The sequence below is a fragment of the Amia ocellicauda genome, chromosome 7 (assembly GCF_036373705.1).
Source record: "Amia ocellicauda isolate fAmiCal2 chromosome 7, fAmiCal2.hap1, whole genome shotgun sequence".
NCBI lineage: Eukaryota > Metazoa > Chordata > Actinopteri > Amiiformes > Amiidae > Amia > Amia ocellicauda.
In genome coordinates, this window is record NC_089856.1 from 18,592,501 (window position 1) to 18,608,930 (window position 16,430).

Here is a 16,430-nt window from a genome sequence, read left to right on the forward strand (position 1 = left end):
ATATATATATATATAATGTGTGTGTGTGTGTGTATGTATGTATGTATGTATATATATTATACACACTTTTTATTGCGCTTATATCTTGTAAGTCGCCCTGGATAAGGGTATCTGTTAAGAAATAATACACACTACAGTTTTAGAACACAATTATTCCAGTTTTTATTGAAATGTATGCAGTTTAATGTCTCAATGTACTGTGAAATTAAACCATAGAACAAATAAACAATTGGAGATAAATCATGGAATTGTTTTGTTTAACAAAATTTAACCTCTTAAGTTGACAAACCCCTCTTGTACCCTTAAACGGGCACCAAGTCAGTATTCTTCTGTTTAATACAATGTGTGCTCTTCACTGTTGTTGCTTGCCAAGTGTTTGGTATATCATGAAAGATGAGACACTCTGATTGTTTTTATACCCCCTGAAATGGGGCAATGGGGGGATACTTGGTCTGAGCAGGAATATCAAATCTCAGAAAATATTGACAATGATGACATATTCTGGAACCAGACAGTCTACTGATTTTGTCTGGTTTTACTCAAGACCATCCACATTTTGGTAGAAGCAACACACCCATAGAGAGCTCAAAATGTCAAGACGGAAAACTCTACAGTGTACTAATACACAACGATTTTACATAATCGGATCTGAACTTCTCAGTGTTTGATAGAACATCAAACCCCCCCCCCGGCAGACTGCATTTACCCCCCGGGCTCTGAATGATGAGAATAAGCTTTCAAACAATGTGCGCATTGTAGGAATTCAGTTTAACTTCTATGCATAGGAGCTGTGTGTAACACTGCCACATAGTGCTTAGGTGTAGTAACACAGTATATAACTCTGTGTGTGTGTATACACTCACCTAAAGGATTATTAGGAACACCATACTAATACTGTGTTTGACCCCCTTTCGCCTTCAGAACTGCCTTAATTCTACGTGGCATTGATTCAACAAGGTGCTGAAAGCATTCTTTAGAAATGTTGGCCCATATTGATAGGATAGCATCTTGCAGTTGATGGAGATTTGTGGGATGCACATCCAGGGCACGAAGCTCCCGTTCCACCACATCCCAAAGATGCTCTATTGGGTTGAGATCTGGTGACTGTGGGGGCCAGTTTAGTACAGTGAACTCATTGTCATGTTCAAGAAACCAATTTGAAATGATTCGACCTTTGTGACATGCTGCATTATCCTGCTGGAAGTAGCCATCAGAGGATGGGTACATGGTGGTCATAAAGGGATGGACATGGTCAGAAACAATGCTCAGGTAGGCCGTGGCATTTAAACGATGCCCAATTGGCACTAAGGGGCCTAAAGTGTGCCAAGAAAACATCCCCCACACCATTACACCACCACCACCACCAGCCTGCACAGTGGTAACAAGGCATGATGGATCCATGTTCTCATTCTGTTTACGCCAAATTCTGACTCTACCATCTGAATGTCTCAACAGAAATCGAGACTCATCAGACCAGGCAACATTTTTCCAGTCTTCAACTGTCCAATTTTGGTGAGCTTGTGCAAATTGTAGCCTCTTTTTCCTATTTGTAGTGGAGATGAGTGGTACCCGGTGGGGTCTTCTGCTGTTGTAGCCCATCCGCCTCAAGGTTGTACGTGTTGTGGCTTCACAAATGCTTTGCTGCATACCTCGGTTGTAACGAGTGGTTATTTCAGTCAAAGTTGCTCTTCTATCAGCTTGAATCAGTCGGCCCATTCTCCTCTGACCTCTAGCATCAACAAGGCATTTTCGACCCCAACAGGACTGCCGCATACTGGATGTTTTTCCCTTTTCACACCATTCTTTGTAAACCCTAGAAATGGTTGTGCGTGAAAATCCCAGTAACTGAGCAGATTGTGAAATACTCAGACCGGCCCGTCTGGCACCAACAACCATGCCACGCTCAAAATTGCTTAAATCACCTTTCTTTTCCATTCAGACATTCAGTTTGGAGTTCAGGAGATTGTCTTGACCAGGACCACACCCCTAAATGCATTGAAGCAACTGCCATGTGATTGGTTGGTTAGATAATTACATTAATGAGAAATTGAACAGGTGTTCCTAATAATCCTTTAGGTGAGTGTATATACACACACATTATATATATATATATATATATATATATATACACACACACACACACACACATTGCTCAAAATCACACATCAGATCTCGATGAACGAAATATATTAAACATCAAAATCTTTACTGTACATTATGTAATTCGTTGAGAACAAAATGGTGTAAGAATGGTCAATGGAAACCATAATCACCAAGCGATTGAGGGCTGAATTCAAACTCACACCGAAAATCAAAGTAAACAATTGACATCACAGGCTGTTCAAACTTGCATGAATTTCATCACAGCAATTCATAATGTGACTCAGTAGTGTGTATGTCCCCCACGTGCCTGTATGTACTCCCGACAATGTCTGGGCATGCTTCTGATGAGATGGCGGATGGTGTCCTGGGGGATCTCCTCCAAGACCTGGATCAGGGCATCAGTGAGCTACTGGACAGTCTGTGGTGCTATTTGGCGGCGTCAGATGCACCGATACATAACATCCCAAAGGTTCTCAATTGGATTCAGGTATGGGGAACATGAGGGCCAGTCAATAGCATCAATGCCTTCATTATCCAGAAACTGCCTACACACTCTGGCCACATGAGGGCGGGCATTGTCCTGCACCATGAGGAACCCAGGGCCCACTGCACCAGCATAAGGTCTGACGATGGGTCTGAGGATTTCATCCCGGTACCCAACAGGAGTCAGGGTAATGTTGGCTAGCATGTGGAGGTCTGTGCGACCCTCCAAGGATATGCCTCCCCAGACCATCACTGACCCACCACCAAACCGGTCATGTTGGATGATGTTGCAGACAGCATAATGTTCACCATGGCGCCTCCAGACTCTTTCACGTCTCTCACATGTGCTCAGTGTGAACCTGCTCTCTGTGAAGAGAACGGGGCGCCAATGGCGGACCTGCCAATTTTGGTGTTCTCTGACAAATGCCAATTGAGCTGCACGGTGCTGGGCTGTGAGCACAGGTCCCACTAGAGGACGTCAGGCCCTAATGCCACCCTCATGGAGTCCGTTTCTGACAGTTTGGTCAGAAACATGCACACCAGTAGCCCGCTGGAGGTCATTTTGTAGGGCTCTGGCAGTGATCGTCCTATTCCTCCTAGCACAAAGGAGCAGATATCGGTCCTGCTGCTGGGTTGATGCCCTTCTACGGCCCTGTCCAGCTCTCCTTGTGTAACAGCCCGTCTCTTGGTATCTCCTCCATGCTCTTGAGACTGTACTGGGAGACGCAGCAAACCTTCTTGTGACAGCACGTATGGATGTGCCATCCTGGAGGAGCTGGACTACCTGTGCAACCTGGATGGGCTGCAGGTACCGCTTCATGGTACCAGTAGTGACAAGGACACTAGCAAAATGCAAAACTAGAGAAGAATCAGTCAGAAAGGATAAGGAGAGAGCAATTGTCTGTGGCCACCACCTGCAAAACCATTCCCTTTTTTGGGGTTGTCTAGCGGTTGCCTCTCCAGTGCACCTGTTATCACTTTCATTTGCACCAAAATGGGTGACATTGATTCACAATCGCTTAGGCTTCCTAACTGGACAGATTGATATCCCTGAAGTTGAATTGACTTGGTGTTATACTGTGATGATTACGTGTTACTTAAATTTTTTTTTTGAGTAATATATATACACACATATACATATACATATACACACATATACATATATACATATACATATACACCGATCAGCCATAACATTATGACCACCTGCCTAATATTGTGAAGGTCCCCCTTTTGCCGCCAAAACAGCCCTGACCCGTCAAGACATGGACTCCACTAGACCTCTGAAGGTGTGCTGTGGTATCAAGACGTTAGCAGCAGATCCTTTAAGTGCTGTAAGTTGTGAGGTGGGGCCTCCATGGATCAGACTTGTTTGTCCAGCACATCCCACAGATGCTCGATTGGATTGAGATCTGGGGAATTTGGAGTCAATACCTTGAACTCGGTATTGTTGAACTTCTTCCATTGCTCTGTGGTCCAGTTCTGATGCTCACGTGCCCATTGTAGACACTTTTGGCAGTGGACAGGGGTCAGCATAGGCACCCTGACTGGTCTGCAGCTACGCAGCCCCATACACAACAAACTGCGATGCACTGTGTTCTGACACTTTTCTATCAGAACCAGCATGAACTTTTTCAGCAATTTGAGCTACAGTAGCTTGTCTGTTGGATTGGACCACATGGGCCAGCCTTCACTCCCCACGTGCATCAATGAGCATTGGCCGCCCATGACCCTGTCGCCGGTTCACCGCTTTTCCTACCTTGGGCCACTTTAGATAGGTACTGACAACTGCAGACCGGGAACACCGACAAGAGCTGCAGTTTTGGAGATGCTGACCCAGTCGTCTAGCCATCACAATTTGTCACTTGGGCAAGCGTAAGGATCCGAGCGACTTCGACATTTGTCCTGCTTCTAACACATCAACTTTGAGGATAAAATGTTCACTTGCTGCCTAATATATCCCACCCACTGACAGGTGCCATGATAACGTTATTCACTTCACCTGTCATTGGTCATAATGGTATGGCTGATCGGTGTACACACACACACACATATATATATATATATATATATATATACACACTCACCTAAAGGATTATTAGGAACACCATACTAATACTGTGTTTGACCCCCTTTCGCCTTCAGAACTGCCTTAATTCTACGTGGCATGGATTCAACAAGGTGCTGAAAGCATTCTTTAGAAATGTTGTCCCATATTGATAGGATAGCATCTTGCAGTTGATGGAGATTTGTGGGATGCACATCCAGGGCACGAAGCTCCCGTTCCACCACATCCCAAAGATGCTCTATTGGGTTGAGATCTGGTGACTGTGGGGGCCAGTTTAGTACAGTGAACTCATTGTCATGTTCAAGAAACCAATTTGAAATGATTCGACCTTTGTGATATGGTGCATTATCCTGCTGGAAGTAGCCATCAGAGGATGGGTACATGGTGGTCATAAAGGGATGGACATGGTCAGAAACAATGCTCAGGTAGGCCGTGGCATTTAAACGATGCCCAATTGGCACTAAGGGGCCTAAAGTGTGCCAAGAAAACATCCCCCACACCATTACACCACCACCACCACCAGCCTGCACAGTGGTAACAAGGCATGATGGATCCATGTTCTCATTCTGTTTACGCCAAATTCTGACTCTACCATCTGAATGTCTCAACAGAAATCGAGACTCATCAGACCAGGCAACATTTTTCCAGTCTTCAACTGTCCAATTTTGGTGAGCTTGTGCAAATTGTAGCCTCTTTTTCCTATTTGTAGTGGAGATGAGTGGTACCCGGTGGGGTCTTCTGCTGTTGTAGCCCATCCGCCTCAAGGTTGTACGTGTTGTGGCTTCACAAATGCTTTGCTGCATACCTCGGTTGTAACGAGTGGTTATTTCAGTCAAAGTTGCTCTTCTATCAGCTTGAATCAGTCGGCCCATTCTCCTCTGACCTCTAGCATCAACAAGGCATTTTCGCCCACAGGACTGCCGCATACTGGATGTTTTTCCCTTTTCACACCATTCTTTGTAAACCCTAGAAATGGTTGTGCGTGAAAATCCCAGTAACTGAGCAGATTGTGAAATACTCAGACCGGCCCGTCTGGCACCAACAACCATGCCACGCTCAAAATTGCTTAAATCACCTTTCTTTCCCATTCAGACATTCAGTTTGGAGTTCAGGAGATTGTCTTGACCAGGACCACACCCCTAAATGCATTGAAGCAACTGCCATGTGATTGGTTGGTTAGATAATTGCATTAATGAGAAATTGAACAGGTGTTCCTAATAATCCTTTAGGTGAGTGTGTGTGTGTGTGTGTGTATATATATATATTAGTGTGTGTGTGTGTGTGTGTGTATGTATGTAATATAATGTGTGTATACAGTAAGGGGGGAAAAAAGTATTTGATCCCCTGCTGATTTTGTACGTTTGTCCACTGACAAAGAAATGATCAGTCTATAATTTTAATGGTAGGTGTATTTTAACAGTGAGAGACAGAATAACAACAAAAAAATCCAGAAAAACGCATTTCAAAAAAGTTATAAATTGATTTGCATGTTAATGAGGGAAATAAGTATTTGATCCCCTATCAATCAGCAAGATTTCTGGCTCCCAGGTGTCTTTTATACAGGTAACGATCTGAGATTAGGAACACTCTCTTAAAGGGAGTGCCCCTAATCTCAGCTCGTTACCTGTATAAAAGACACCTGTCCACAGAAGCAATCAATCAATCAGATTCCAAACTCTCCACCATGGCCAAGACCAAAGAGCTGTCCAAGGATGTCAGGGACAAGATTGTAGACCTACACAAGGCTGGAATGGGCTACAAGACCATCGCCAAGCAGCTTGGTGAGAAGGTGACAACAGTTGGTGCGATTATTCGCAAATGGAAGAAACACAAAATAACTGTCAGTCTCCCTCAGTCTGGGGCTCCATGCAAGATCTCGCCTTGTGGAGTTTCAATGATCATGAGAACGGTGAGGAATCATCCCAGAACTACACGGGAGGATCTTGTTAATGATCTCAAGGCAGCTGGGACCATAGTCACCAAGAAAACGATTGGTAACACACTACATCGTGAAGGACTGAAATCCTGCAGCGCCCGCAAGGTCCCCCTGCTCAAAAAAGCACATGTACACAGGCCCGTCTGAAGTTTGACAATGAACATCTGAATGATTCAGAGGACAACTGAGTGAAAGTGTTGTGGTCAGACCAAAATCGAGCTCTTTGGCATTAACTCAACTCGCCGTGTTTGGAGGAGGAGGAATGACCCCAAGAACACCATCCCCACCGTCAAACATGGAGGTGGAAACATTATGCTTTGTGGGTTTTTTCTGCTAAGGGGACAGGACAACAGCACCGCATCAAAGGGACGATGGACGGGGCCATTTATAACTTTTTTGAAATGCGTTTTTGTGGATTTGTTTGTTGTTATTCTGTCTGTCACCGGTAAAATACACCTACCATTAAAATTACAGACCTGATGATTTCTTTGTCAGTGGGCAAACATACAAAATCAGCAGGGGATCAAATACTTTTTTCCCTCACTGTATGTGTATATCGTGACATTCCAAAATCCTCTGGGCCAGATGGCAGCAGTATCTTTTCTTACCTCTGGGTCTCCTGCACATGCACCCCCTACAAGTGTGGTTCAACCACAAGGTTCCGCATCCCGTGCAAAACCGGCACTGCAAGATTAGTGTCTTTGAGCAAGAGTGGGTGTGTGGGACACCCTGTGGTGAGGTCTCCAAATAACAACATTTTTGTAGCTGCAGGCTGTGTTTCTCTGCCTGCAGTTATTATTAGAGGTGATCAGGGGCATGCATGTGCTTGTCCGCTCGAACAACACAACGATCGTGTTGTATATCAGCCACGGCACGTAGTCACCCAGTCTTCGGCGTTTGGTGACCGATATTCTACTCTGGTCAGGCAAGCATCTCTTCTCCATCCAGACTGTCCACAGCAGACCTCCACTCAAGAAGTGGCATCGACGGGATCAAACGGAGGCTCAACCCTCGGGTTGTTAGCCTCATTTGGGAACAATACGGGAGGGCTCGGATAGACCTCAGATAGTGATGAGACATCTGAGCCTTTGCCCTCATTGGTTCTCAATTAATCTAGACGAGGGATGTCTAAGGGTAGAAGCCCTGGCACACCGCTGGCCCATCGAGCTCTCAATTACTGAACCCTTTAATTCAGGGTTTCCCAATGTCTGGTGATTTAGAGCCAATTTTCAGAGGTTGCATTTGATGGGGGGCCGCAGCAGAAAATTATGCACCGATAAAACCAAAATATGTCCCAAATCGTACTTTTTTATTTCCTATACAATTCTGTTGGGGAACATTTAACATAAATTACATGTGCAATTTGTAACAAATTCTTCAGAAAGTGTAAAAATATATTAAAGGTTTAGAAATTGGAATAATTTGATTACATTTGACTCTTAATGATGTAAGTGATTAAATTGGTTCCTTAATTTCCTTATACAATTTTAAACTTTAAACCCCTACTGATTAAAAAAAATAATAATAACTGATTTTAGGAAATTATGGGTAATTAAGTAATTGAGAGTTTGTTTGGATCAACAACCAGCAGGGTAGGTGGTACTCCAGGACAGGTTTGAGAACCACTGGACTAGACTATTGTGACGGCATAATAAACAAAAAACATAGCTACAGTTTTAATCTTTCTCCGATAGATATATTGTGAACATGGTTTCTAAATGGGGGCGTAACTTTAAGATAATTTTAATTAGACCGAGACATAAGGCTTTACAAGTCTACACAGTGATGCTTGGTATCTGAAATACTTTGCATCAACTGTAACAATGAAGCAATTGGTTTGCATTTGTTAATGTTAGGTAGGTGTGTGTGTGCATGTGTGCAGGACACTTATCTACCTTTTCTCTCTCATCAGAAGCCACCATATGCATGGCTGTATGCAGGGTTTAAAAACTAAGTTTGCTAGCTGGGTTGGGAGGCGAAGAATATTGATTTCCCTTATTGAATATGTGCATTTTAGAACGTTGGATAATAATAGCTTTAAAACCATGTCTGTGCAGTAGCACACTGCCTGTCCCTTTCTTTTTATCTCCTCACTTCTGTCTCCTGCCAAAGTGTAGTAAAAATAATTTACCCAATAATTTGAACCTATAGGCTTCACTGTAATTACCAAAGAACACATTTCACTGTGGTAATTAGCCTACATTGTTTGAATGAGATCAGGTCAGTTGTTGTTTGTGTTAAACAGCACAGTAACATCATGCTAATCATATTTTGAGCACAGTGGGTAGTACCTGCTCTTTGTCTCTCATCTCCATCATCTTCTCTTTTTCTTTTTCTCTCTCTCATCTCGTTGTTCCCTGTTGCTTCCCTTCCCAAAGCTGAGCTTTAATTGATATAGTCTTTTCATTTTCGTCTGTGTCGAAATTGATAAATTGATATTTATTTGCAAATGTTACGGGCTTCTGCTAGGATAATCTTGCAATGAAAATAAAAATATATATAGTAGTAACTCATCATTTTAACATGCATTTCAACCCTACACAAACTGATATGAAAGAAAAGCATATCATAATATCAGTCCGTCATTGGATGGATGGAATTAATGTTAGCCGGTAGCTCGCTAGTTTACTCATGATGGACCGCCACTATTTAACGAAGCGCGACTGTGCACTGGAGCTATTTGTCAGATGATGTGTGACTGGGTGGGAATGAATCATGGCAATGAACTACAAGCAGACGACTAGTAAAATTCTCTAGTTACCTCATAATGCTTGGGCGGATTAAGGTGCCTGCCTGCCCCGTGTGTTGACATGGTCGATTGTCATAGAGAAATCTCTTCCAGCACAGTGCAGTGCAAAGCCCGCCCCCCAGCCCATTTCATTGGTCAACTCAAGCAAGCAGTCACTTGAGCAGGTCGGTTATCTTTGCATTGTACGATCTTTGCAGCACCAAAGAGTCATTATTAGGCAATTATTTTATTACTTTTAAAATACACCTTGAAAAAAATACCAAGGTCTGGACCTCGGTGTCCTCAATGGTGGATACGGCCATGACCATATGGTCCTTGTATGATCAAGGACTTTGTTACACTTATAGACTATACAATAAGTCTTGACGCCATTCTCGTGAAGATTTTTGTACTCCCGCACCCTTTGTTCAACTGATACATTTCCACCTTTACAATTTGGTCTATAAATCTGCATTATAACCTGCCTCTACGGGTAACGTATTGTTTTGGCAAAGTTAAGCTATTTAGTTTTCTCTCCTATGACAGTAATCGCAGATCAAACAAATCAATACACGATGGAGCTCGTTGACAATAAGTGGTTACAAGTAAATAATGCAAAAATGTAAAATACACAGCAAGAAATGAATTAAAAAAATAAACTTATTAGCCACAGTCACAGAATTACCACTTAATTTTCAAACTTTGAACAATATGCTGTAAAATGGGTAGAAAATACAAAATAACTATAAACTTACACCGTATGGGCTAATATATAATGGAATATTTCACAAACGGGTAATGTGTTACAGAACAGCAGCATCGTTTTTTCAGGGAATTACTTTTATAATTTAATTTGAAACACAACCTTCAACATGTCCGCATACTGGCCAAAATTTATGACCCAAAAAAAAAAAAAACTTTTTCAATTCCATTATAAGGAATTCCACATGCTGAAGCATTACTGAAAACATTCCTTCTTCCACCAGCCCAAGCGAAATTAGGCCTACATTTTATAAAATCTTTGTAGTGGACAGATGTTTTGTTTTCTTAAAAAATTACTCTCTCGCTTGCAGTTGTTCTGCCAGTATGTTTATTGCTGTGTGAGTCTGAAAAGGCTTATTCTAACAATCTTTCTAGAAATGTAATTATCAATAAATGTTTATTTTGACTTTTTTTTCCTCATAATGATCATTTAAATACATAAAAAGTTATTCCATTCTATACTTGTAGAAACGCTATACACTATGGTATTAATTATACATGGGGTAAAGCTCGCCGATTCAAATAAATTACTAGACTTAATCGATTCTCTGAATCTTGACGACGTGAGAAACATTTGACAAGTACTGTAAAGTACGGTAACGTAACAAAATTAACGTTTTTGTTTTTAGTATTAAAGAATAATTTTCAGTATACCGTGCAACACTAGATAGGTGTGGCATAAAAACCCTTGAAGTAGTCTTGTGATCAAAGAATTTTCACACATCTGTTTGGCTATAAAAGGCAAATCCATTAAAAATCTCATGGTACAGTCTGTACCTACAAAAGGAAAAAGTCATTGTCCAACAATCAATCTATCAATTTTATTAGAAGTTAGGGTTAGGATTTGCATTTGAGTTAAGGCCGATTTATACTTCTGTGTAGGTATGCGTCTCTGCCAACGCACACTCCTCCGAAATCTCAACAGTACGTCATGTGTCTCTGCGTCCTGCGCATCAAGCCAGCGCTGATTGGTTGAGCAGTGAGATTCTAAGAGCCGCGGCCAATCGCTTAGTGCTGTGGCAGGTCAGAGAAACGATGTGGTGACATACGAAAGTATTTAAAATGCATCTCCCCATCAATGAAATGCATTTGTCCATATAATGAGTATTTTGTTCCTCGAACTACACATCAGGTGCAAATCTAATACAATAAATAATGATTATAATGAATATATGATGTGTAGAAAATCACGTGTTTCACCAATCAACATAATTATAAATCTTTCACGATTGCTAATTTGATTACAAAGCCCATATTGTTGGCTATATTTATTATATTCAGTAGGCTATAGCATATCGCATAAACTGCGGGTCTGGTGGTTGGAGAATGTATTTATAGCTCATTCATTTTGAGGAGTTTAACAGCTGAAATGCCGTATATGTATTTTATTCAAATTTAGTAACATAAGAACGGATATGCAGGAGAAATTCACATACGCAGAGATGTGTGTATGTATGTTCTAGTGTTAAGTCTCTAGCCAGCTGTAGCAAGACGATAGAGATCTGCACATACAGGATGCAATTTGTATTTGCAATTTGTAACATGTCATTAACAGTAATTTGTATCCATACAATCGTAGGTGCACCATAGAAATCTTTTTTTTTTTTTCTGTAGATAGTGATGTGTTATGCGACACTGCCCCCAATGGACGCATCAACCTTACGTGCAAGTATGTTGGCAGACACGTACGCGAACGTCTGCGTACAACGCCAGTACGCAGAGACACAGACGCAGAAGTATAAATCAACCTTTAGTAATTACCAAACTAACTATCTAAAACAGCCCTATTTGCTCAAAGGGAAAATGCAATTATGAAAACAATGTATTCCAGCAATCACTTAATATGGAAATGTGTTTTTTCCACCACAGCCGATTTTTAAAAAGAACTTCACAGTGAATGCAAGATGTTTCTATTCAGAGTGCTGCTGTTCTCCACACTCCTGGGTCACTGAGACCTCTTATTGTACTTGGTAACAACATTCCCAGTAACCCAATATAATCCTTGTTGCTACAGCTTGCTGTGTGCATGGGCACACCGATCCTAAAGCCAGATTGGATATATAAAGCCTGGGAGAGAAGGAACGAGATGTGAGTATTGCTACTGCATGAGTAAAAGATTACTGGTTTTTTTTGTAATTACTGTTTACTGTTTTGTGTGGGGTAGGATATGCTTAGTTTTCCAGAGCGGAAACTGGCAACTTAATAAAATGAAACGGAAGATGATGTGCAACAAAATATAGTTTGACTTTTGCTAGTGACCTCTCTTGATTTTAATATTCTAATGTCAATTAGGAGACAAGACTCCCCCTGTTCTTGTCAGCTTTCAGCTAGCCTAAATGCTGCTTCTCAGATAGCCTCTCCTGTGCTTCATAACTGTCAAGAGGATAATCTGGAATGCTTTTGGATGTTAAACCTGTTCAACCTGTAGGTGATAGATTTCCGTTTAATATCATATGGGTTTTTCCAGGACTGTTCTAACACAAGCCCACTGAATACCACAGAAAAACCCCTACAAATAGCATTTTTTCTGCAGTACTGTGACATCATCTAGACTGTGAAAGAGACTTGGTACACCAGTGTGTGAATCTGCTGCAACTGGAAAGAAATGCAGGACTCTTTAGATAGTCACACTTTTAGAAACAATGTTAACTGCTCCAACCAAAATAAAATGTATTATATTGTACATTTTGTCTTGTAGATTAATAGTCAGTTGCTGAAGGTTAAAAACATTTCTTTTTAGCAATTTCAATGCAGGAGTTGATGAGTTTCGGACCGAGTTCAAAGTATCTCCTTTTCAAGACTGTGTGCTCAGCTTTCTGGGCTTTTCAGATGATGAAAAGAAAAGCATGGAAGAAATGACAGAAATGCAAGGTATGTACGCTATGAGGAATCATATATATGAGGAATCATCTTAGACTATGATGGATGGAGGGAATATGTAATTCTGTTTTGTCAGTTAACCCATGTGACTGCCACAGATTTGTAAAGATGTCCTCATCCATTCAGAATATTAAAGTCCATGTAATTTTTCTGTCTTCTTTCCTACATTTACATAATTGATCATCCAACAATGTTAGTAGATAACCATAACTGATGTCATGAGAAATACTTATTGTATGGATCTGTAAACCTTAGGCCTAAAGTCTCTAAGTTTACAGCAGTGTGTGCGTTTCCACTTTCTGGTCATTGTCTGTTTCTTTTGTTTTCAGGTGGTCAGTATTTGGATGTTGGCGATGAAAGATGCACTCACTTGGTTGTGGAAGAGAACACCATAAAGGAACTTCCTTTCATACCATCAAAGAGGTTATATGTTGTAAAGCAGGAGGTAAACGTGACCTAAATTAATCATCTCTTTTGAGGACAAAAATAGGGGAAAAAATAGGTTTTACAAAATATCTGAATAATCTTAACCTGCAGAGCGTGTGTGTGCTTAAATATAATGAAATATCGTGCATCTCTGTTTCTGAAAACTTAAAGCTTCCATGCCATGTCTTCAGTAGTGTTTTTATGAAGGGTAGGTTATAATTGGGGCTGTCGGTTTCACATTAGAATTTGCCATGCTCTTCAGCTTTATGCAGTTATTTGATACAATCAGTCTGCCTTACAGTTTATCCTTGCATTCTAAAATCTGTAGTTCCACAAAACTGTCAATTTATTTTTAGTTTTTTTTTGTTTTCACTGGAAAAGGTAATTTAGAAAAATATACGAACGTCTGAATTGTACGAATTGTTTTTAAATTCTCCTTTTTAAGTGGTTCTGGGGGAGTATTCAGATGGATGCAAGAGCTGGGGAGTCAATGTACTTCTATGAAAAGGTATGCTATTCAATTTTTCATTAAATAAAATTAAAAATTATAAAACAATGATAGTACCTAATGGGGCTGGGCGATATGGCCTAAAACTAATTCATCTTTTTCCAGAGATTTGGATGATTCACAAATATATTGTTTTTTTTTGTTTGTTTGTTTTTTCCTTGTTTTTCTCTAAACAAATTAAAAAAGGCCAAGACATAATTCAATTAAGAATTTTCTTTATTAAAATAAAAAAATATACAAGGCCTCAATATGAACTAGGTCTGTTTGTGCAAAACAAATGAACAACACTGCTTGCCAGGCTGTCATCATTGTATGCAAATCAAACAAAAAAATAAGAATGAGGAAGTGTATCCCTAAGAACAATTTGCACAATAATAAATCAAATTATAAAATTCTGTAAAACAAAATATCTTCCTTTACTTACTTTTTACAGAAGTTTCTGGAGAGGAACACAAGCCTGTCTACTGACTCTGGCTTGAGGCATGCCCTGTGACATGTCACAATGTTCCCACCTGTGCTAAAGACCCTCTCTGAATAGGCACTTGTGGCAGGAATGCACAGGTACTTTTAGCAAGCTTACGCAGTCTTGGGAAGTTGGCCTCATGGAGCCTCCACCACTAGGTGGAGGTCATTGTCTGGGTCTGTGTCAGGGGACAAAGTAATTTGACAACTCAGTTGTTATGTTGTCCTCCTCTGACTGTGGGCCAGACAGCTCTGTCTTCTTGAAGAAGCTTGCAAGTGTTTTCTTGCCCTTCTTAGACACAGGTTCACTTTCTTCTTCTTGGTTCACAGTTGTGCCAGGGTGACGTGTGCTTTCCTCAGCTAGCAGAGACTTAAGCTCCAAAACAGCTCTTTGTTTAATCTTCTCAATCTTGCCAACTGCTATATATGTTGTTCTGAACCAGGGATCCACCAGCGAGGCCATATCCAGGAGTTCAAACTGTGGCAGGATCTTCGTACTTGTCGTTGAGATACTGTTGATTTTCTTTGAGCTCTTTCTTACCTTCCTGTGGCTGCAGGAGGCTGCTGTTGAACAGGTTTAGCACAGGCTTGAGGTAGGAGATGCTAACGAAGTTCTCCCCAGACAGCACAGTGCTTTTATCATGTTGCTCCCGTTGTCAGTTGTCATGCACACCTGTTGGGCTTCGCTTCCACGATGCCAGAAAGTCTTTGAGACCCTGGGCGGTTACTTCACCCATATGATCATCGGGGAAGTAAGATGTTTGGAGGCAGACATTTTGCAATTTCCAGTCTTCATTTATGTAGTGGACTGTCAAACTTAGGTATGGCTCTGACGTTCTGCTTGACCATAGATCGGCTGTGGTGGAAATAAAAAACACTTGCCAGTTTCTCTGCAACTCTTTTGCAGGTAGCAGTGTATAATCGCGGCAGGGCTGCTGCTGCTGCTTCTTAATATTTATTTCTTAGCAGACGCCCTCATCCAGGGCGACTTACAAAATATTAGTAATACAAGGTGCAAAAATACAGTGCAGTACAAGCCATAACATATTACAAATTCCATTTCACAAAATACAGGACAATTCAAAGCATAATACATTTTACAAATTCCAATTTACACAATTTATGAGGTCTTACATCCTGGACTGTAAAAGGTGATAAGTGCAGACAAGATGTTAGTGCCAGGGGAAGGGAGCATAGGGGAAATCAAAATAAACAATACAAGTACTAGTAATGCAAGGTAAGTAGTATACTCACGGCTTGGAAGCTTATATTTGTGGTCAGCTGCACCTAGCAGCTTTTTAAAGCTGTGCTTTTCCACTGTAAAGATTGGGACCATATCTTTTGCTGTGCAATAGGTCACTGCATCAGTTATCTCCTTCCACCTCAAACTTTTCTTGTCATAAGGGATGATGTTTGAAAAGGATGTGGCTATGGTCTTTTAGGTTTTGGGAATTGGGCGACTGGAATAATCGGCATTGCGAAGTTTCAAGCATTCCGCCCATTCCACCGTGTGTTTCTGTTTAAGGTGATGGAAGTGGTTGGTTGTGCTGCTGCTTTTTGTAGCAATTCTTTTTCAACAAACTTTGCACAGGACATTCATTTGCTGAACATCAGACCTCTTAAACCCAAACCATTTCCATATTACTGAACAAATATTACTGCCCTTTTTGGAGATGATTTCATCCTCATGAGAGGCTGAGCTGGCTTCCTCACTTTCCATTTTGATGGAACTCTTACTGCTGCTACACTTCTCCGGCATGGTTACAATTTGTGAAAGGCTGTCTAGGGTTGTGATTTGTGGATAACCTCTGTGCACATGTCTCGCAATTGGGGCATGATTTGACATTGGGCTGACAGAGAAGAGACAGTGAAATGCTGCATTTGTAAACGTTACAACATTATAACAGAACCTGGATTCTTGCGATACAGGCATTTTCCATTTCGCACTAAAACATAATCTTGAATATATCGGGGGAAAAAACCCATGATATATCGCCCAGCCCTAGTACCTAATTTAGAAGATGTTATTAATGCCTCTGATTTTTAGAGATGTACTATTTTGATGTACCAAAAT

General features: G+C 41.0%; 1 protein-coding gene across 6 annotated transcripts in view; it reads left to right on the plus strand.

Moving 5' to 3' along the window:
• The window catches only part of ect2 (epithelial cell transforming 2), an 87,905-nt gene that overhangs the window by 26,194 nt on the left and 45,281 nt on the right, over positions 1 to 16,430 (plus strand). For all 6 annotated transcript variants that reach the window (XM_066708814.1, XM_066708816.1, XM_066708817.1 and 3 more), the window contains 4 exons: positions 12,095 to 12,168; positions 12,821 to 12,951; positions 13,290 to 13,405; positions 13,832 to 13,894. In XM_066708814.1, the coding sequence (XP_066564911.1) occupies positions 12,095 to 12,168; positions 12,821 to 12,951; positions 13,290 to 13,405; positions 13,832 to 13,894 (384 nt within the window). The remainder of the gene's footprint in view (positions 1 to 12,094; positions 12,169 to 12,820; positions 12,952 to 13,289; positions 13,406 to 13,831; positions 13,895 to 16,430) is intronic.